Source organism: Botrytis sinoallii (genome assembly GCF_014898435.1).
Source record: "Botrytis sinoallii strain Bc 23 chromosome Unknown BSIN_001, whole genome shotgun sequence".
Lineage (NCBI taxonomy): Eukaryota > Fungi > Ascomycota > Leotiomycetes > Helotiales > Sclerotiniaceae > Botrytis > Botrytis sinoallii.
Window position 1 is genome coordinate 2,496,330 of NW_024066028.1, and position 21,559 is coordinate 2,517,888.

Here is a 21,559-nt window from a genome sequence, read left to right on the forward strand (position 1 = left end):
TTAGACTTATGAGCCACATCGATCGTGACAATGACAAACGGAAAATGCAAACTTCTGCTTAATATCACTATCGTACTTGAAAAAATCGAATGTCGTCCCGGAACCCCTTTCTCGAGCATAAAGGAAAGGTTGTCTGCCCTTCAGCAGGATGAAAATCGGGAGATTGAAAATGTACACAGTTTTCAATACTCGAAATCAAATCGAAGAATCATTATTTGAATCAAAAATGAAAGTAACAAGTTCATAAAATTGTTAGTTATTAAGAAATCATGTTACTCGGATTTCGATGTGAATCGATATCATTATAAAATATCAAAATGCAAGTAAGTGTTTAGAGCGTACGATTGATTATCTCGGCGATTTATTGAGCTCTGGTGGCTGCGCTGTGCTGTCTTCCACAAGCCTCGTCAAAGTAACCGGGACCAGCCAGCTTGCGGAATTTTCGGGTAACCTTAACTCTATCTTTCTGCTCAATTAGCGGGTGTATTTACCTAGTATGTAGCGCCAGTTAAGGTTAGAATAGACTAGCATTCTTGTACACGTTTGACTATGATAATAACTCTCGTTACAGATTCTCTGCTGCATGAAGATGGGATATTGCTCGAGTTCAATACGATCTGTGATTCTGTACGATTCTACTTGCAATTGCGCATGCTCTTCGCCTGGCCACTCCGCCAAAAGGCATCACAGGGATTCGGCGGATGCTTCCTATCCTTAACCACCCTCGAGCCACCCAGGTGAACCTTACAGGGCACAGACCCACTCACAGCCTCAAGTCACCTCCTGTGAACTCTATTACTTCTCCCCAATTTAAGGTGTGTTTTCTCTCGAGCTTGTGTTCACAATTCTTCGAAAAACATCACAATAGCTAAATCATCATGCCTAGAGTTGCTCCTGGCCAAAGAAAACGGGCCTATAGACCAAAGACTAAAACGGGGTGTGTGACTTGTAAGTATGTATTTTCAATGCTATTTGGTATGTCATATATCTAACCATGGTGTAGAAGTAAGAGACAATAATTCTTCCGTATCTTAGTGTAGATAGAATTTGTATGTAACTGAAAGTACTACAGTCCGAAGAGTGAAATGTGACGAAGGACGGCCATCATGTCAAAGATGTGCATCCACCGGCCGAAGATGTGACGGCTATGCTGAGGAGTCCAGTGACTCTCCTGCAAGCTCCAATTCCGATTTCAGCGATTACGAAACAAGTACTGCACTTATACAATCACCCTCGTCTTCAGTCATTCTCACATCTGATCGAGAGCGGGAGGCTTTTCACTTCTTTGTTAATATGACGGCTCCCATGATGGGTGGGTTTGGTAAGGAAAGCTGTTGGTCAGAAATGATTCCTCGAGCTGCACATCACGAGCCTTCCATTCGTCATGCAGTCATTGCATTGGGTGCTCTGCATCACAGCAAAGAAAGAAATTCTCATTCTACTTCATCGAGTAAGCTGTTCTCTTCTGCCGAAGACCAATTCCCCCTTTTAGAGTACAATCGAGCCATTAAATGCATGGTGGAACCATTTGCAAAGAAGGAACGACAGGCTATGGATGTGTGTCTAATCAATTGCGTTTTGTTTTCTGCTTTTGAGGTCAGTGCCTTTCTATTGGATGCCGGAGTATCGATGTTAATTTGCATGAACTGTAGATGATGCAAGGTAATTATGGCCATGGAGCCGCACATCAGGAAAGTGGTAGTAAGATACTTTGCGAGATCACATATGATGAAAATTCTCAGAAATACTACCATGATTCGCTCAAGACTTCCAACTACCCATACTTGCCGATGTCACTTCTTGAAGAATTATATCTGCGCTCGGATTTTGTACTTACTCAAGTAAGTTTGAGACGCTCCCTTGCGGATGATGTAAAGGTCGGATATTAATAAGTTCCCCTAAAGATGATCGACAGCTTCGACCAATCCCTTTACAACAAGTTCAAAAGCTCTCACTTCACAGCATACCCTCCAGCGATGTTTACTTCTCTTTCCCAGGCTCGCAACTCGCTCCATTTCTTCTGGTCTCGTTTCCGGATCGATCTCTATATTCTCGACTGCCAATCAGACTCCCCGGAACTCAACCAGCGTTTCCTTAATTGGCGAATGGAAACCATGCAATTCGCCCACAAATGGCTGTTCGCCTTCCAGGCCTTCATTCTCAAATATAGTGATACCTTTTCCGAAGCTGATAAAGTAGGCGCTGCAATTTTACAAATACAAAGCCATTCCGGATATATGAATGCGCATGTACCGCGCGGCGTCAAAAATAACCAAATGTTATGGGACCCGTTTTTGTCCATTTTTGAGAAAATCACCGTGTTATCAGAAGAGGTCATTTCCAATCCTGCATTCGCCACGATTGTTTTCCAAATAGATATGGGTATCATCGGACCTCTCTATCAAGTCGCAGGCGCATGTCGCCACCCGATCGTAAGGAGGAAAGCAATTGCCTTATTGGAACGCGCACCCAATCTTCAAGAGGGAATTTGGAATGCTGGTATGACAGCAAGAGTTGCTAGGAAAGTAATGGAACTGGAGGAGTATGGGATAGAGGATGTGAGGGAAGCGGCCGATATTCCGGAATTGGCGAGAATTAGTGAAGTGGAACCTGTATTCGAGAAGGATGGAAGACGAGTGACACTGACGTACAAAAGAAGCGACAGAGCAGGGGGGCCTTTAGTTAGGAACAAAATCATGGAAACTTTTGAATGGTAGAAAGATCTAAACAGAGAAGTAGTAATTGGCGAGTTGAACTAAATATGGCCCCCTCGAAAATGCAAACCAAAAATATAATTTCGCCCCAATATATTGTAGATTGGAACATTTGTTCATATTTGACCGTCTTTCTCATGCAGTATCTACATAACCTCTCATATCCACGCAAGAAATGCTGACCAGGATACCCACATAATCTTTCCCACCCCAAAACGCCATGCTATGTATTTAATACAAAAGAGGGAAGAGTTTGCACATCCATTTATCCGCAGGGAAGATTCATTCAGGGTTCGTTCGACGTCGTCCATCAGTTCAAGCTTATGTCGGGATATTATCGTTCCTCAACCGTCTTGCCGTCCTAAGATTTATCCATCCTACACACCCATCAGCCCCGCACCTCAATAGCATTGATCACCGGTCCTTAAAAACCTTCGGTTTCCACCCTTTCTCCAATTCGGCCTCCCTCTCCAATGCTTCTGCCTTAACCCTCACTTCGCCCTCTAACCTCTCTCTCGCTCTCAGCACTTTACTCTGGAGATAAAAACTTCCCCCCTTCTTCGGATCGTTCGTGTCGAACAATTTCTTGAACCGCGACATCACATCTTCCATATCCATTTTGCCCTCTTTTGGTGGTTTAACATTGAGAATTTTGCAGGCCTCATCTAATGTGAGACCGTTGGAGGAGAAAGTTGGACCACCCGAAGCAGAACCATTTTGTTGCGCTTTTTGGTATGCTGAGGAGGCTTTCGCTTGTTTCCAGGATTCGGTGAGGGCGCGCCCGAGAACTCGTGAGCCGGTTATGACGACTTGGGTTATGATGCGATGGGCCTTTCATTCAGTCAGTTGTAGGATTTTGCCATTTGGAGTAAAAGAGTGGCATAGTCGTAGGAATTGCACTTTGAAGATGTATGTGGAGTTCGTGAGAAGAGACTTATCGTGTACATACCATGATGATGGAACTGCGACAGTCAACAGCAGGTCCCAGACAATTGAAAAATGAATTATGGTGTGGAAAAGTCACTTATTACTGTTCACCAGAAGTCGAGAGATAATGTGAATATCTAGACTTTTTCCCGGAATAAACTTCCGCCATCGGCCGAATTGGCAGGGATTCAAAGATACCTATTAATGCCTAATAAGGCTAGTAACCGTCATCAGTCCTCCAGCTAGCTGGTACCCCCAAAAAAGACACCTTAAGATACCTGCGCTGCAAATAACCAAAACAATCACAAATGCTTCTCCTATTCCACATCGGCTCCCCAACTCTGTAAACCCCATATCGACCAATCTGCAATACAAGTTTAGAGCTTCTTATCTTTCCATCTTTTAAAAGATGTCGCAATTTTATTCCTCCCCTCCCCCCAATAACCCTTACGGCGCATCCAACACTGCAGCTCAAAACCTCCAATTCTACCCCTCAACATACGCTCCCGGCCCCGTCTCCGGTCACGCAACACCACAGGCAGCATATGGATATGGTGTTCCCCCCGCTGCGCAAGCATATCCTGGTGCTGGAGGTGGCGGGTTTGGATTCCCAGCAAGTGGACCAGCGGGGGTTAGTGGGCGGATGGGAGAGAGTGGTGGATTGAGAACGGGATGGCTAGCTGCTTTTGGAACTGAGGGTTATGATGGTGAACCACCATTGTTGGAAGAATTGGGAGTGAATTTCGGTCACATCAGGAGTAAGGTATGATTATTTCTCCTATTATTATTCGCTTCTATGGAATGCGCAGATGCTGATTTGAATCCATAGACATTAGCAGTACTGAATCCCCTTGCGCATATCGATCAACACATAATGGACGATTCTGATCTCGCGGGACCCATTCTATTTTTCCTATTATTTGGAACCTTCCTCCTCTTTTCCGGAAAAGTACATTTCGGATACATATACGGGCTGGCGCTCCTTGGATCCTCCTCTCTGCACCTAATCCTTTCGCTCATGTCACCACCTCTCAACACCGATCCTAATTCTCAACAACCAGTCGGTCCCTCACATCTCTCTTCTACCCTCACATTTCCACGGAGTGCTAGTGTGCTGGGTTATTGTTTATTGCCATTAGTACTCACGAGCGTAGTGGGAATTATTATGCCAATGGATGGACTAGTTGGATATGTGTTGACCACATTGGCGATTGTGTGGTGTACATATAGTAGCAGTGGGATGTTCTGTGCGGTCGGCAGAATGAAGGGGATGCGAGGACTAGTCGCTTATCCTCTGGCCTTATTCTACGTTGGCTTTGGAATCATGGGTATTTTCTCAAGCAGAGGGGTTGGAACTTTAGGAAAGGTTGCGGGAGCATAAATACATAAAGGAATTGTAAGAAGATTTCTTTATCCAGAGGCGCGTGGGAGGGGAGTCGCGGTTTACAAATGGCACGGGATGAAAGAGCTCAGTGGTAATTTATATGGTGTATGGAATGGAAGGGAACAGGTGGGTCAGAAGGATGGCATGGAATGGTTTGGGGTCTGGGATCTGTACAATAGGTTCTTCTTTACTTGTACAGCACAACTCAAAGTACTCGTTTGAGGGATAAAATTTTTGCGATAGGGGTGGGTAGCTGAAGCGAATGAATGAATAGACAAAGAACAAAAATATATTCCTCCAAAATTTAGATCACGTGCAATCTTCTATAGGGAAATGATATTGCAAGAATAAAATGTTTACAATTCACACACGCTATGGTATAGTATCCCTTTAATCCCCGTGAGAAATTAGAATCTCCCCTTCCAGATGCCTTTCCCAGTTTCACAATTACTCCGAATCCCATACCGAAAGTCCGCCTAACATCCGTCTACTCCAGTCCCATCCTGGCATCATCACTTAGCCCCCAGTCCGTTGCTCTCGGCCTCGTAAAAGGCCTCTCGTCATCTCCTTCCGATTGTAGACTCACACTACTTTTCCTACTTTCCCTTTCCAAGTATTCCTTCTTCAAACTACTCTTCTTGCTGCTAAGCCGGCCACTTTTATTACTCCTCAAACTAGCATCATCCCGATCCGAATATTCTGGTGGGGGACTTCTCGATCTAGAACCTGAGAACGACGAAAGTCGCGTATGAGCAGAATTCGAATCTAGACTTGCAGATGCTTGGGTAGGGGTTGGTGAGGGCGTTATTTCCGTGCTCGAAGTTATTTCAACAAGCTCGGCGTCACGGTACCATTTCCTGCGGCGGGTATATCTTCCCCATCCATCTTGGCCTCGGCGACCGTTTTGCCACTATAGAAGGTCAGCTTTACATGTAAAATACAAGCGGAAACGATGTGATTGTACATACTTTATTATCATAATATATCCACCCTGTTCCCCCATCGCTCTCGGCTTTTGGTTTAGATCCACCTTCATCATATTCGGCAGCTCCTTCTACACGCCAGCGACTACCTTCAACCCACCTCCATCTTGCACCACCGCCCTCTACATCTGGCAATTCGAAATCTTCTTTTGGAGTAACAGCATTCAGATGTTCATCTGTCCATGCAGCCCTCTCATATGCAAACAATGATGTTGTCCATCCTAGTCCAACCCATCTGCGCTGATTTTCATATAAAATGAATGTAAACTTCACCCCTGGTGCTTCTGGCCTTCTCTTTACAGCTGCATTCGCTGCTAACGATGCATCGGCATACGAAGATACCGTACGAGGTGGTAGAGGAGGTTTATAATTGGCCCCATTTGTGTTTGGTGATAGCTCATCTGTTAAATGTAGACCAGTCAAGGCAGTACATATGCGACGAACGAGGGATGATCTCCATAGTATCGTTCTTGCAATTCGATTCGGACGAGAATGCCAAGTTAGGAAAATTGTCCCTGTTACTAAAGCAATACGTTTTGTGGTGATAACCTGCAGAGGGGGCAAAGTAAGAATAATCCATACGGGTGTGATGAGAAGGATTCGTATTAAGAGTGTCGTAAGTGCCGGACGAGTTGTGGCAGACGTCGCTGTTCGCTGAGTCGACAGAAAATCCGTCAATTGTAAAAGAGGATCCAAAAGCACGTTGCATCTTGACGTAAATATCTTCAAGGTTTCCACAATCTCGTCCAAAGTCTTCTGGTGCTTGGTATTTGTAATTTCGGAGTCGACTTTTTTGTGACCCTTCTTCTGCTTCTCTCCTGTCCAGCTTGTTGATGATAAAGGAGAATAACGTCTTGAGTACATCCCCAGTATTAAACCAATAACGACTACCAACGGTCCAGCATATCGCATTACAACATCTCCATATAGTACAAATGCCCAAAAACTAGCGACGAGCAAGAAGCTCTCCCAAGGATCTCCACTCGTCCATGTTATCAGCCCTACAAGTTTATTGAGGGGCAATAGAAAAGGATGCGAATATGCTAGAGCTCTTGTAATCTGCGGAGGAGTCGCTAGTAATAAGGGGGACTTGTGATGCACCAATATGGTTGATCTCTGTTTGTTCGCGGATGAGGCATGGGATAGAGTGACAGGAGAAAATGCAGCTATTGTCGGAGGGTTCGGATCAGAAGGAGTTGTGAAGGATCCGCCATGGTCATCTTTTCTTAAGCTTGGAGTACCAGACATTTGATCCAACCAAGGAGTATCCTATTGATCTGGTTAGATGTGAGGTTCTGAAGATCTTGAAAGGCGGATTGTTGGGAGAAGGCTAATTAGGCATGGGGCAAGATTTGGTGACATACGAACGCAGCCATTTAATTACAACGTCATTTCTATCAACAGGCTATAACAGGGGAAGGAAATGTTGGAGAAAGATCAACGGACTGCGTTAGAACTTCCCAAAAAGGAAATAAATGATTTGATGAATTGTAGTATTTACGACAGGACAATGGAAAGAAGAGTTTCGGGGGAAGGAGAGTAAGTAGAAATTTAATGAATGAGCGAGGACTTACAATTGAACAATGGAAGGAATGAAAAGCGCTCTACTCGGCTCGAAATCTGGGGTAGAGTACAATCACATGTCACAATATCAATCAATATGGACTATCAATCAACCTCATGAGTGCAGCTCTTTTTTCCCGCTGTACGTCGCTAGCAGCCAATGAATGAGACTCTCGAATCATAATGGTGAGGTATTGATTCGTACTGGTGCATGTGAATGTAAAAGAGGAGAAAGGATCCTAAGGCATACCATTGAATTTTGTATCAATTCCATTTCGTACAGGTACGGTAGGTACATTTGCAGAATCAATGAACGGTCAAGATCAAGAAGAGCAGGTACCTAGCACGTGCCTAGGTCCTCCATAGAGTTTCACCACTGGTACAGGTGCGTCTTGCTAGATCGCAACATCCTTTCTCCCTTTCTTGAGCTGACTCGGTGGGACGATCAGGTCATCATTTTGATTACCTAATCCCTCTCTCTCCTCTCCCCGCACCTGCCCGCACCGCCTTTGTATCTACCATGGCAGATTGCTGTACAGTTCATTGGCCGGATTGTCCCATGCTAACAATTTAACCGATCAATATTCAAATCAAAAATCAATAATAAGACAATGACGCTCCAGCCCATCTCTTAGGAAACTTTTTCCATCAAACAATTCGATCCTCAACCTCAACCTCGACATTTTATCTGCAAAATATCATTTGAAAATGTCGCGTCAACCGCCTCTTCCCAATGGCCTTCCGCCTCGACCCCCTGGAACTTTCTGGGAAAGAGAAAGAGATGAGAGAAACAGCAATTATCATACACCCGAAAGAAATCGTCGCGACATGGGTCGTGATTCTTATCGCCCTGCTCCTGCTCCTCAATACGATAGTTATGCTCCCCACTCTGCAAACCGCGATCGCGATATGTACCAATTTGGTGGTCATAACCCTCCTCCGCCAGCCTATGGAAATTATGCTCCTGGTGTACAACCTCCCCGTCGTCCCTCTGGAGCTGGAGATCCTTACCGTATGAACGATGGTTATCGCGCTCCGCCCCCCGCCCCCAGCTTCGATTTCCGTTACGATGCACCACAGTCTATCAATTTCGAAAACCCCGACAGATTTCAATCCCATGGACAAGGTCGCAATAACAACTCTGGCGGTAACAGAGACAGAAATGATGATCATCTTCGTCGTCGTCGCGAAAAAGATCGACGCGACAACAATCGAGGACGTGGCGGCTATCGCGGTCGAGGCGGTCCAAGATTAGCAGCAGATCGAGTTTTCTTGAAAGGAAAACGCTCGCCTACTCCTGAACTCATGCCAGGTATGAATGAAGATGCCTCTGCTGATGTTAAATACAGAGATGTTGGCGACTTGTCTGATAGTGACGAAGCTGAGATGGACATGTCGGATGATGACGATAATGACGATCAACCTAAGAAGAAGATCGCACGAACTAGTGCAAAGGCTGCAGATGGTGATAGTGTTCCAAAATGGTCAAATCCCGATCCATACACGGCCCTTCCACCACCAGGCGAATCTGACCGAAAGAAGAAGGATGTCGTTAAACTTATTAGGAAGGCTCGTGTCGCAACTGGTCAAGAAGGCGCTACTAAAGTTGATGCTGCTCAGGACGACTTCATTTCTTTTGACCTCGATGCGCCCGCAAGTATTGATAGTGAAGAGGATGATTACGAGCCTCAACCCTTCGAGCAGTCCGCACCCAGTTCAGCCAAATCTTTCAGTCACCTCGAAAACATGCGAAAGTTTGACATGCCTCAGCAATCACAAGATACTATTACCCAATCAACTAGCGTCAGTAGCATGCCCATGGATGATGTCCAAACTCCCCAGCGAGCATCTAAACCAGTAGATCTATCAACCGATCCCGCCCTAGGTAGCAGAAAGCGTACCGCTAACGATGTGATCAAGCCTCCACCACTTGTGACTAAGCTGATTCCTGGTAAACCTCCCAAGTCCAGTGGAACTCTTCTTAAAGAGTGGCGTGCCGGGCCTGGTGTAAATGAAGTCCCTTGGCTTCAAGATCATTCTGATACCTCTAACATGGGACTTTGGTAAGTGATTCATCTACCAACAAAAGACACTTCAAAGCTAATACTACTCTCAAGGCTGCATAAAGAGATAATGGACTTCTACTATCATGTGAAACCTCGCAAGTTTGAAGAAGTAATTAGACAGAAGTTGCTTGTTGACTTGAGGAACAACTTCCGTAGATATTATCCTGATGCTGATATCTTACCTTTCGGCTCTTTCCCTGCCGGGCTCTATCTGCCTACCGCTGACATGGATGTTGTTATGGTGTCAGATGAGTTCATGGACGGTGGATGGCCTAAATACAGTAGCAAAAGTCATATTTGGCGGGTTAAAAGCAACATTGAAAGAGATCGTCTTAATACTGGTAGAATCGACGTGATCACCAGTGCTAAAGTGCCACTTGCTAAATGGGTCGATGCTATTACTGGCCTGAAGGTTGATATGTCCTTTGAAAACGATACAGGCCTCATCGCAAACAAAACCTTTCAAGAGTGGAAGGCTCAGTTTCCTGCAATGCCTATATTGGTTACTATTATCAAGCATTTATTGGCAATGAGAGGTCTTAATGAGCCTGTCAATGGTGGCATAGGAGGCTTTTCTATTACTTGTCTTGTCGTAAGTCTTCTACAGAACTTGCCACAGGTCAAGAGTGGAACTATGGTACCAGAACATAATCTCGGCGAGATCTTGATGGAGTTCCTCGACTTGTATGGCAACGAGTTCAACACGCGTACCACTGCCATTTCTGTCAATCCACCTAAGCTTTTCCCGAAAGTAAGTCATCCTCTCTATCAATTTTGTCATGATACTAATTTATTACTAGTCTACAGCTCCTCGCGGCCTTTACAGAGATTTTGATAGTCCGAAGTTCTCTATAATCGACCCAAACAGACCCGACAATGATATCTCAGGTGGTTCAAAAAACACCCCTGCAATTCAAGAATGCTTTTCTGCTGCCTATTCTGCTTTGCAACAGAGTATGAACACATTGCAACACGCTGACCTTAAAACTCGTCAAAATCAGAGTCTTCTTCGATGTATCATTGGTGGGAACTACGAATCCTTCAAGCTCCAAAGAGACCACCTTGCCCACCTACATGAACAAATAGTTGGTCCAATTGAAGATGAGTAGTTATGAGTTCACGTAATCTTCAGGCCCAGAGCCGTGTAACACTTAGTTCATTTCTCGGTACATTCTTTCAGGTCGCTGAGTATGCAGTACAAAGGGATGCCCAGGTGGTTATTTTATTATCAAGGCGTACGGATAAAGTCGATCAAGATACCCAATTGGCGTTCAATGCACGAAAGGTCATTGACTTGTAAAATAGCTTCGCAGATTTCATTGCTTTCCTTTATTTTCTCTATTTTGGCAGACTTGAGTTGGACCGGTTCTGATGATTGTCTCAACTGACCACTGACCTTACCCTAGATGATCGACACGAAGTCAAAGTCAAATGCCATGGATCTTCAATGACAAAGAGACGAGGCGCTATCGATCTCTACATGATACGAATACATTACATTGCGCGCAAATACAAATTTATTATTCTTTTATGCTGTCCCAAAACAATACTGATTTCAACTAAATAAACTAACTACTAGTGTGATATACTGATAAATCTTTTAGGAATTCCCTTTCAACCTTCCAGGTAAGAAGGATGAAATACAAGATCATAATCTAGTCGGCGATCTTGATCGAGCTCTTCTTGGGCACGTCAGGATCGCGCAACGGCTTGGATTCTTCTTTTTCGACAACCCTTCTCACTGTAGTCGCGCTTTATGTGCGGCTATGGAGAGGAGTCACAGGGTTAAAAGAAGTGCGGATGCAGGAAGGAAAGAGCGGAATGTTAAAGTGGTGGCTTGTTCTATTTATGGCAGTAGCATTGCGTCAGCTCGCCAATTATATAATTACGGCTTGGGTAAAAAGGAAGTCACGGTTGACTGTTCCGGCTGAATCGGAAGGATTATGCTGGCAAGGGAGGGGCTCGATGAGGATTTCATTTTCGTCTGGTTTGTTATCTTCACTGGGAAGTTGGATATAGGGGGGGGGTCTTGGTGCGAATCCTGGTGTGTGTTATAAAATGAATTGTTGGGATTTGTAGGCCTGGCTATGGGGAATTTAGATGGGTGGCGGTTTGATACTGTTGGGGATACTCTTGGTAGGGAGATAGGGAGGGAGGGAGATGGATGAGTGTGGAAATTGTCTGAGTTGCGCTGCACAGAAGGTTAGTTGAAGGGATATAAATATAAATGGATATTTTGGATGGAGTCGTTGATACCGTCCGGCTTTCCAAATCTAAAATGGCACGAGTTTGCGGAAGATGCTGTGGAATATCTGTATGGACGAGATGGAAGAAACGGTGTTTGTTTGATGGGTTGTCGGGGTATGTTATTTTGGGATGAGATGAAAGTCATAGAAGAACCTTCCTCGCTTGCTAGTTCTTGGGATGAGGAATGGATGATGGGTTTTGCAACCTTTGGCGTTGATTGATCTCTTTAGGGGTCCGTTCGATAGATCATTCTCATAGTTTACATTTTGGATCCTTCGTCTCAAAAGTGATCGTGGCAGTCTATACTCTTGCGCAATGCAATCGAATGCGGTTGTTGCGGAGCATACTTCCTTTTCGTACAATGTTAAAACATTTTCAAGCGTGAATGTTGATCGGTTGAGTTTGGCTTCACTTGGATATTAGATTTCTTGAAGCAGCAATGTTGGTTCAGTGTTGGATGCATCTGCATGATTTGTTTACTTAATGTTATAGGAAGCGCTACTGTTACTATTACTATGGACGTCAATCTTTGTGATGAATACAACTGTAAAACAACTAGATTGAGAGGTCGTTGCTAGAGAGGAGTAGTTGTGATCTTGACTCCATTTGAGCATAGTGCGCGTGAGTCCTTATATAATAACTACAGTTTAAACGTAGAATAACAAAAAGTTATCGAAGAACAATAGAAGAAAAGAAAAATCAATGAGATCTCACGGGAAAAGAAGCAATTGAAGTCTCACCAAGAGAATGTCACAATATGAGAGTATAGACTGAAGTAACTGACAATATTTGTATTTACAGAAAAAAAGAAAAGAAAGAAAAGAAAATTAAGAGCCAAATGAGTGTGGTGTACTTCTCAAATAAAGAAGTACAAAAGATAACTAAAAGAAAGAAAGAAAGAAATGAAATATACAATAGACGTTGAATACAAGAGCCGAAAGAAAACGCGAAAATGAAAAGAAGCCTACTCTTCAACCAAGTATCTTAGATCTATGCACATTCGAATGAACATTCACAGACATGTGTATCCTTTGGCTCACCCAACAAACGACCATCGAAACAAGCGCAGTTATCGACCGTGTATGCCTTTCCATTGAAGCTCCAGCGAGGAACCTTGAACCCTCTCTTCTCATCGAAGACAGTTTGGAGAACCAGTGATTGGCTCCATCCCTGGGCATCGATAAAGACGTTTTGGACGAGCCCGTTTCTAATGGCTCCAATCACGGTACAGGTGTTTGAGTAAACAGTCGCGCGGGCGTAAGCGACGAGGTTGTTGGGGTTGGATAGATCGTTATTGACGGCCATGGTGTTGGTGTTCCAGTTGAGAATACACATTTTGGGGTCGAGTTGCTTGATGCACATGGGGGTGAGCGTGTTGGGATTTGTGGAGATGATAGCTGGAGCTGGGAGGGCTAGTGCTGGGGAGAGCACGGCTAGAATTGGGAGGTAGTTGATGAGTTGCATTGTGGTAGATTTAGTGATAAGCAGTTTTTGTAGTTTGAGATAGTTCGTAGAAAACGGTGTTTTGAAGTATATGTATAATTTTGAAACTTTTGCTTCGGTGGATTCTAGAATGTTGTTGCTAGAACAAGCTGTCATATATAGTAAAAGTACTAACAAAGACATAAAGCCCTGTCAAAAGAATCTCCCCTTTCTCTCTGAGACAAAGCATCGAAATTTCTATAAATGATGATTGTTAGTACTCAAAGCAGGGGAACAAGCTTCACAGGTCGTTCGTGCAAGTCGAAGAGATTCTAAATATGGGACAAAGAGAGACAAAGGTCAATCAACTTTTACCTAGTCTGATTGTCTAAAAGTAGAGTGGTCCTATGATGGAGACTCAAGATTTCGATCCCTCTAATTTTCTGCGTGGAGTGTTTCCAATTCCGCCCAACGTGCAATTTAAGATAGCAAAGATCAGAAGTTGAAGCCGTGAACAGAAGCCTTGGGTATTGAATTACACTTTATTCGTTGTTGACAACTAATCGTCTCAAGCCCATCAGGCCTATCCAAACAGCTTCCTCGGTTCTAATAGTTCGACTTCCCTGACCAGGACACACATTTATCCATCTGTCGAAGACATCCTTTGCCTCCACAACACCCAATTTCTGTAGTTCTCCGTCATTCTTCACAGCCACTTCTAGGCCTGCAACGCCGCCAAATACGACTAGTAGGTGCTTGAACTTCCCTACCTTCTGTTCCTCATCATCATATAGATCTTGGACATCAACGCCTCGCTCAGAGGTTGCAATAGTCATATCATAGCCTCCATCGTATCCACATTCTGTGAACACGTCGCTTAGACATCCGGCTCTCCTAACATTCCATCCCCAATAGTATCCACCCTCTTCTCTTGGCTCTTCTGGACTCACAGCTTCTGCTGTGATAATATCACAAGATTTATCTTTTGCGGCCTTCTCCCATTCCGCGTCAAATTTCAGAGTGACTCTGTTATTTGCTGGTATCTGCTCCACCACTGTGACTGGTATTCTTAGTCCTGCTTCCACAAACGTTCCATGTTCATCTGCGCCAGGTAATGTAGTACCCTCCCTATACATACACCACTCGTCTGCCCTCAAGTGATGTGGTAAATCTATACTAGGCAATGCGCCTGCTGTTCTTAAGTTCTCATGAATTGGAAATAGATGCTTTCGTAAATTTGGAGGTGTCTCTAGAAAGCTGAGTAGATGGGTAAGAAAATGATCGGGATCTGATTTTGCCGTGTACTCGTCTTCCAGAGGCGGCTTCTGCTGAGAACTATGGGATTGAGTGGCTGGATGTTTAGGCTTTTTCGCAGGACGAGCATTGCCATCGTCAAAAACAATGACTTCGTCGACGCAGAAAACTGCGAGGGCGCGGGCAATTTGACCCGCCATAGATGTTTTGAGATCATGGCTTTGAGCGCTGAAAAAGTCAGCATGATTTTGTCATTGTTATTTGCGAAGGTATAATACTTGGCAATGATACTTCCCGGTAGAGCTACACTAACTGTCCAATCTCGACCTTTCTTGGGTTGAAATACAGCTGTAGGTTTAGAAGTATCAACCGCATCAGGAGCGGTCACTTTCCCGTTGGAAGTTTGTCCATTGGCAGTGGAATCGGCATTCCCAGTGGCATTGGCTTCGGCCTGGCGTTTCCGCTTCTATAATCAAATACGTAAGTATCCATTGACCAGTTAGTGATGTCAAAGAAAACATACCTTTGCGTTCGTCTCTCCTCTACCCATTTTTGTAAGTAATTTGGAAACTTTGGATTTCTTTCCAAAATATATATGGAGGCGGTCAAAGTTTATCCCGATAAAGCGGCAGAATCTGATAATCCATGCGCCCCGATAAAGAACCACACCAGACCAGATCTCCACTTGAAGCTTTCATAAGCTCAATCCGTAAGCAAGCAACCAGACAAACATTCCGACGACCCAACTTACTCGACATTTCAGAACTTGCAAGATATTATTATAATAAAAATGGCGGTACATATCGAATCGTCTATGCAGTTTAGCAAATTGCTAGGCTCATCAACTATAGTTGTTTCCGATTGTAATTCGACTTCCCCCAATGCAATAGATGCATATCACTAACAATACATACAGTTTATGCGGACTGGTGCGGACCCTGCAAAGCCATCGCCCCAACCTATGAATCTTTAGCTACCAAGCACTCGAAGCCAAATCGTGTTACATTTACGAAAGTCAATGTAGATAATCAGCAGTCCATAGCTCAGCGATATGGAGTTAGAGCGTAAGCAAGACCCTTCGATACTTACTAGAGCTCGTTCTCACAACCCTACTAGCATGCCAACCTTCCTCATCTTTCGGTCCGGCGCTGTCATCGAAACTATTCAAGGCGCAGATGTTCGTAAGCTCACGACCGCCATCGAGAATGCTGTGAAACTAGCCGGTGCACCAAAGCCATCCTTCTCCAGCCCAGGACAAACACTGGGCGGATCTGCCCCTACGCGCTCCACGATGGCAAGACAATTTAGCTTTGATAGGCTACTCCACGATATTATTGCATTTTTCGGGCTCTACCTCTACTCCCTGTTCTCATTTGATGCATACACCGCAGCAGAGAACTCACCATTCAATATCCACAAGGTCCCTGCTGCACCGGCAGCAAAAACACCCAGTGGAAGAGCTGGAGCAGCTACTCAGGTTGGAAAGAAACTAGGGACTATCGCTGACTTAGCGGGCAAAGATTGAATGAAATGCGTGGAGTTTACTAGGTGCTATACGGGTGGCGTAATTTTTGATATCATCTTTCGGTCAGAATACCTTCATTCTTGGTGCAATCACAATATAATTGAGCAAAATTTACGCTGGAAAATTATATTCTGCGAGTTTCATCTTTCTTACTGGGCAACCTTACTACCATATTTGCTGTTTGATTCTGTCGGACACATGCTTACTCTGTATTTTGCCGCCGTACATTACTAGACGGCGGGATGAATAGGACTGATCTCCTTATTCTCTTGTTAATGGAATGTTGTGTTACATGAGAATATATCCTGTCACTCTATTCATCCTCGGCCCTAAAGGTATTATAACCAAACTCCATACTTGTGCCTGTATCTTTCTTTGATCTACTGGAATTGGACATTCGCATTGGTGGGGTACCTGAGATATGCAGGCTAAAATGATGCGTTAAAATCAAGCCTCGTGATAAACGGCGGTTCTTCATGTCAAACCTGGTAGTCAAAACGGTCTTCCAATGCGTTTTTTTTATATCTAGTTGACAATGCGTGGGGAATCCTTACCCCGCCAGCCTGCATACAACTGGAGTCTTTGATTGTTAATCGCAAACTAAATAACAAAGCCAGGACTTAAGTCTAAACTCCGGGTGACGTCAAGTTCTCTTGCCTACTTCACAAGTGTATATAAAGGCATTAGTTTCCATCTACAAAGAGTACTTCATTCTACATCGCTGCAGCAAGCAAAAGAACTCCTTTTCCAACATGGCCAAGAACTTAATGAAATACACCAACCTTGGTGAATCTGGCCTCAGAGTCTCCCGTATCTGCGTAGGTTGCATGACCTATGGCGATCGTCGCGGAAGCTTCAAAACGTGGGCTGTCGAAGAAGCCGAGGCTCTCCCCATCCTCAAAGCCTGCTATGATTCCGGTATCAACTTTTTCGATACCGCAGACGTCTACAGCAACGGCACATCCGAAGAGATTCTCGGTGCCGCCATCAAGAAGTATGCATTGCCTCGTGAGAACATCGTTGTTGCCACGAAATTGTGGGCGCCGGTTGGCAAGAGAAAGGAAGAGGGATGGGAAACTCCACTTCAGATGACACCTGAGGATAGAGATGCAAACGGATACGTCAATGCGTATGGGTTGAGTCGCAAACATATCTTCGATAGCGTAGATGCGAGTTTGAAACGCTTGGATCTGGAGTATATTGATCTACTACAAATTCATCGATTTGACGCACGCACGCCAATAAAGGAGACGATGAAGGCCTTGCATGATGTGGTTGAAAGTGGCAAGGTTAGATATATTGGTGCGTCTAGTATGTATGCGCATCAGTTGTTGGAAATGCAGTATACGGCACGACTCAACGGATGGACGGAATTTATCAGTATGCAGAATTTGCATAATGCAGCTTATAGGGAGGAAGAGAGGGAGATGGTGCCGAGTTTGAAGAAATTTGGTATGGGTATGATTCCTTGGAGTCCGATTATGATGGGGTATCTAGCCAGGCCTCATGATCAGGCTGCAGAAAGCAACAGGGGAAAAGCTATGAGTGGGAAGTTCATGGGGAATGAATTTACGGAGGCGGACTTGAAGATTAATGAGAAGATTCAGGAGATTGCGAAGAAGAGGGGTGTCAGTATGGCGATTGTGGCCATGGCTTGGAGCTTGAGCAAGGAGTATGTTACCGCGCCCATCGTTGGAATGGGAAAGATTGAGAGAGTTCAAGAGGCGGTCGATGCCGTTAATTTTGAGTTGACCAAGGAAGAGGTAGCGAGCATTGATGAGTTATATCGACCTAGGAAAATCATAGGATTCTCTTAGCTTTGTGATTGAATATGGAAGCGAGTGTTACACTGGGTTAGGGGGTGTTAGAAGTGGCAGTTATAAACTCAAATCAAATCAATACACAAAGTCAGTTGGTCCTTTAAGAGAGCTTCAAGTTATAATATATGTATAGATTAGAATAAATACATGTTCAAAATTATGATTCAATAAAACATAGTATTTAGCATAACTCAAATTTTCACTACACAAAAAATATAACACCAAAATGCTGTGGTATTAAAAAATATCCAACGAAATCATATATATTGCTAGGTAAAAGCCCTCATTACGAGTAAACAATGTTCACCCATCTTGGAACGGAATTTTGTTTCCGACTGCTAATCAAACTTCGTTGAAGTATTCTTGACCAATCTGCTCAGTGTGCACACACTTGTATATTCGATCTGTTAGGGCTAAAAAAAAACAAGCTCAGTAGTTGATCGAGAATCTTCAAGTGATGATACCGGCTTGAGTAGATAAAAATTCTAAAACATCGTTCCAGCATCTCTGTCAAATTGATAATAAACATCCCATCTAGACTTTCGCGTAGCCCTCCAAGTTATCAGCCGAAAATTATTACTCATCAATAAGTAGATCAGGATCAGTAGGGTATCATATAATATTAATTTCAGTTCCTAATCCATCACGAAGAATCTGCCATGATAAGTCCTACAGTGATTCTCAGAGCTCCCAATGGCCCCTTTTCCTTGACTAGCTTTCCGAACATATCTTTAATCTTACTCAAACTCTTACGATCGTCTTGTTTATGCCCTACACGAGTGTTAGTATCACAAAATCACCGATGAGATGCCAGGAAGACTGGTACTTACAGCTATTTGGCAAGCCTATATCAAGATCCAGATGACTCTCTACATCACCGATCCAGTCAAAACCAATCTTCCACCCCACTCGAATCTGGACATCATCCCCATCAAGAACAATATTCGTCCGTCCCATCTGTCGAAACAACTCCCTTCTCGTCCATTTTCTGGAGTTTTCTTCTCCCTCCCCTTCAGCCACCTCGTCATCTTCAATAGCCTTTCTCTTCCTTCTTTTTTTCCCTTGCTTTTCTATACTTTTCCTCCTGGCTTCCGCTGTCCCAAATTCTCTTTCAGTATCACACCAAAACTTTGCTCTCGCTACGGATACTTCGGTCCACCTCCCCATCGCCCAGCACACTGTACCAATATCTTTTGCGTGCGGCCCATCACCACTTGCTCGTCGTCGGACAAATGGTCCGAGTTCAGGCTCCGCGTTAGGATCCAATGAATCCACATTAAGCGAGGATATGGTCAGAGAAGAGGTATCGACTATCATAGAAAGGCGTGCGCTGAAAAGTCCAGAAGGATGGGATGCGGAAATTTGATGGTGTTGTAAGGTTGGTACGAGGAGTTCCGTAGTAGATTCGTTGGACGAAATGGGCGCAGCTGGAAGAAGAGTGATATTCGATGTGTATGTCAGATGACTGAATAGTTGCAAATGCGGGAGTGGATCGTCAAGTACTATAGGAAGATGGGATGGAAGAGGCTTCTGAATTGGTGGTATAACTGCTTGTCGGGCTTTACGCCGTCCAGCAAATGGCAAGAAAAGATTAGTGGCTTTTAGAGCGCTGACATTTTCTGGCCTGTCTTCTTTCTCAATTGCAGTTGAGCGTAAGAGTAAATCTAGTATCTCTTCAGAGTTTGATGCTCTTGGCGGTTTTGTACTTTTTGACTCGTGGTGCAGACGTATCCTCTCATTCTCCTGATTCGCTAAACTGACATCGGCTTGCAATTGCTGTAATTCTTTGAGAAGATCGTCTCTAACTTTCTTCTTCGCTGCATGTGGATCATGCGGAATCAAAAATCTAGCCGACTTTCGTCTCTTAGCGGGTGGTTCTTGTGATGTGTCTACTTCTGGCGGAGGTTCTGCACGTGGTTTTAATGGAGATGACTTCATCTTTGCGCCTAGTGCCTTGTTTCTTCTGGCAGTCTTGCTTGGGGTATTGTGAATTCCAACTGGTGGTGTTGTGACGACTGGGTCTGCAATACCACGCTGCGTGGGTGTCGGTGGCAAGTCAGACTCTTCTGGTGTTGCTGGTTTCTGCCTTGCTTTAGATGGAGACAGAAATGTCTTTTCCGAAAATGTGAACAGTGGCCGTTGTGCTGGCCTAGACATAGATAATTGCCGAGCTTTACGCTCGGTGGGAGAGTCATCACTCATCAACGGATTTACATCATCGGACTTTGGAAGCTCGGTAACTTGAGGTTCGTCCTCTAGTTCCTGTTGTTGCGGCACATCAATTACAAAAGGGTCATTTGTTTGTAAGGTCCGTGGTTGAGGTGGTACAGGATCATTTGGAGTCGTAGAAACAACCTGATCTGCGATTTGCGAGTCAGGCACAACCTCTTCCTCTTCTGAAGCCCGGGAGGGTTCGGCGGGGCTCGCAGGCAGAGCAGATTCAGCTGATTGTGCAACTTGTGTACCTGGAACACTAATAGACCCAAAAGCTTGAGAAGAACGGAGTTGACTTGAACCTCGGCTCCTAATGACCACTTCCTCTGGAGCCCTAAGATAAGGCTCTAAAGCTTGAACGGGTACTGGATCTTTCGGTGTAGTTGAAGCATATACAGGTGTCGGTTCTTTGGGTGTTGTTGAAGTGAATACAGGTACTGGCTCCTTTGGTGTAGTAGAGGCATGTAAATGTGCCGAATCTTTTGGAGTAGTGGAGACAGATTCATCCATTTCTATAGACGTTTGAGGCACAGTTGTTCCTAAAACTGGCACCGCAGCAGGTGGTGATCTCCTTAGCCCAGTTTTCTTGAAAGGATTGAAATCATCTTGCGATTGTTCTTGCGGTTCTGCCGTAGGCTGGCTACTTTGTCCCGGTACGGGTGATCTTCTTAATCCCGTCTTTTTGAATGGATTTGCAATTCCCTGAATATTCTCAAATTCTGCCGCGGGCTTGAAATTACTCCTTGGAGTTTCGGTAGCGATTGGTCGTTTGGCAGGGGATCTTGACATTCTCCTCGGTTTCGATGCCATTGCCCCTCCAATCGATCGAGCTCTCGTGGGTGTCCGAGTAATCGCATCATCTCTGGTCGATCCTGAAATTGATCGTTCTGCGCCAGTAGTAACACTCCTTCCTCTTTCTCGTTGCGGTGTATTTCCCAGCGCTCTATTGAAAGTATTTTGTACTCTCCCTTTACTCGGAGATCTGCCAACTTCCGGTCCTGTAGAAGTGGCTCTCCCGAGTATTTGCGGATTATGGCGTGCTAAGCTTGCCTTCGTTGGAGAGGCAAACGAGGGATAACGCGACGATTGTGAAGGGATGGGAATGCGACTCGGGGTTGGTGGGACAATCGCAGTGGGAATTGGAGTCTTCGAACGACGTGAGGGGGTGTTATCTGCCATATCCGCGGGCGTCTTGCGCTATCCCATTGCCGTTTCAATTGGGGAAAAATATGTTGTTGTAAAGCAATGTTTACTTTAATTTTGGATCGCGTATTGGGAGGACGCGACGGGAGGGGTTTCGCGAGATAAGCTAGAAACATAAAATTCACCACTTCACTACGAGTTCAATCATGACTAAACAGAAATGGTAACATTAATAAAAATTTATCACCTTTTCAGGTTATAACAGTTCTTGGAAGGCATTCATAGTTATAATGGAAT

At 44.5% G+C, this 21,559-nt stretch overlaps 10 protein-coding genes across 10 annotated transcripts; 5 read left to right on the forward strand and 5 right to left on the reverse strand.

Moving 5' to 3' along the window:
• Nucleotides 1-878: 878 nt before the first annotated feature.
• EAF02_000557 (uncharacterized protein) lies at nucleotides 879-2,717 on the forward strand (the record flags this gene model as incomplete). The annotated part of the gene is made up of 4 exons (XM_038896605.1): nucleotides 879-948; nucleotides 1,073-1,596; nucleotides 1,653-1,841; nucleotides 1,905-2,717. The coding sequence occupies 4 exons, from the start codon at nucleotides 879-881 to the stop codon at nucleotides 2,715-2,717; spliced, it is 1,596 nt and encodes a 531-aa protein (XP_038763464.1).
• Nucleotides 2,718-2,738: 21 nt separating this feature from the next.
• On the reverse strand, nucleotides 2,739-3,860 carry EAF02_000558 (uncharacterized protein). The gene is made up of 2 exons (XM_038896606.1): nucleotides 3,664-3,860; nucleotides 2,739-3,545 (listed from the first exon to the last, which is right to left on the reverse strand). The coding sequence occupies exons 1-2, from the start codon at nucleotides 3,664-3,666 to the stop codon at nucleotides 3,129-3,131; spliced, it is 420 nt and encodes a 139-aa protein (XP_038763465.1). The 5' UTR covers nucleotides 3,667-3,860; the 3' UTR covers nucleotides 2,739-3,128.
• A 190-nt stretch (nucleotides 3,861-4,050) lies between these two features.
• EAF02_000559 (uncharacterized protein) lies at nucleotides 4,051-5,022 on the forward strand (the record flags this gene model as incomplete). The annotated part of the gene is made up of 2 exons (XM_038896607.1): nucleotides 4,051-4,404; nucleotides 4,471-5,022. The coding sequence occupies 2 exons, from the start codon at nucleotides 4,051-4,053 to the stop codon at nucleotides 5,020-5,022; spliced, it is 906 nt and encodes a 301-aa protein (XP_038763466.1).
• Nucleotides 5,023-5,512: 490 nt separating this feature from the next.
• EAF02_000560 (uncharacterized protein) lies at nucleotides 5,513-7,384 on the reverse strand (the record flags this gene model as incomplete). The annotated part of the gene is made up of 3 exons (XM_038896608.1): nucleotides 5,513-5,935; nucleotides 5,994-7,277; nucleotides 7,373-7,384. 3 exons carry the CDS (start codon nucleotides 7,382-7,384, stop codon nucleotides 5,513-5,515), a joined length of 1,719 nt encoding a protein of 572 aa, XP_038763467.1.
• Nucleotides 7,385-8,279: 895 nt separating this feature from the next.
• EAF02_000561 (uncharacterized protein) lies at nucleotides 8,280-10,746 on the forward strand (the record flags this gene model as incomplete). The annotated part of the gene is made up of 3 exons (XM_038896609.1): nucleotides 8,280-9,634; nucleotides 9,689-10,388; nucleotides 10,438-10,746. The coding sequence occupies 3 exons, from the start codon at nucleotides 8,280-8,282 to the stop codon at nucleotides 10,744-10,746; spliced, it is 2,364 nt and encodes a 787-aa protein (XP_038763468.1).
• A 2,128-nt stretch (nucleotides 10,747-12,874) lies between these two features.
• EAF02_000562 (uncharacterized protein) lies at nucleotides 12,875-13,348 on the reverse strand (the record flags this gene model as incomplete). Its single annotated transcript, XM_038896610.1, has 1 exon — nucleotides 12,875-13,348. The coding sequence occupies one exon, from the start codon at nucleotides 13,346-13,348 to the stop codon at nucleotides 12,875-12,877; it is 474 nt and encodes a 157-aa protein (XP_038763469.1).
• Nucleotides 13,349-13,848: 500 nt separating this feature from the next.
• EAF02_000563 (uncharacterized protein) lies at nucleotides 13,849-15,110 on the reverse strand (the record flags this gene model as incomplete). The annotated part of the gene is made up of 3 exons (XM_038896611.1): nucleotides 13,849-14,788; nucleotides 14,839-15,026; nucleotides 15,084-15,110. The coding sequence occupies 3 exons, from the start codon at nucleotides 15,108-15,110 to the stop codon at nucleotides 13,849-13,851; spliced, it is 1,155 nt and encodes a 384-aa protein (XP_038763470.1).
• A 240-nt stretch (nucleotides 15,111-15,350) lies between these two features.
• Nucleotides 15,351-16,536, forward strand: EAF02_000564 (uncharacterized protein; the record flags this gene model as incomplete). Its single annotated transcript, XM_038896612.1, has 3 exons — nucleotides 15,351-15,423; nucleotides 15,477-15,624; nucleotides 15,677-16,536. The coding sequence occupies 3 exons, from the start codon at nucleotides 15,351-15,353 to the stop codon at nucleotides 16,083-16,085; spliced, it is 630 nt and encodes a 209-aa protein (XP_038763471.1). The 3' UTR covers nucleotides 16,086-16,536.
• A 301-nt stretch (nucleotides 16,537-16,837) lies between these two features.
• Nucleotides 16,838-17,902, forward strand: EAF02_000565 (uncharacterized protein; the record flags this gene model as incomplete). Its single annotated transcript, XM_038896613.1, has 1 exon — nucleotides 16,838-17,902. One exon carries the CDS (start codon nucleotides 16,838-16,840, stop codon nucleotides 17,900-17,902), a length of 1,065 nt encoding a protein of 354 aa, XP_038763472.1.
• Nucleotides 17,903-18,548: 646 nt separating this feature from the next.
• Nucleotides 18,549-21,298, reverse strand: EAF02_000566 (uncharacterized protein; the record flags this gene model as incomplete). The annotated part of the gene is made up of 2 exons (XM_038896614.1): nucleotides 18,549-18,676; nucleotides 18,736-21,298. The coding sequence occupies 2 exons, from the start codon at nucleotides 21,296-21,298 to the stop codon at nucleotides 18,549-18,551; spliced, it is 2,691 nt and encodes an 896-aa protein (XP_038763473.1).
• Between the last annotated feature and the right edge of the window lie 261 nt (nucleotides 21,299-21,559).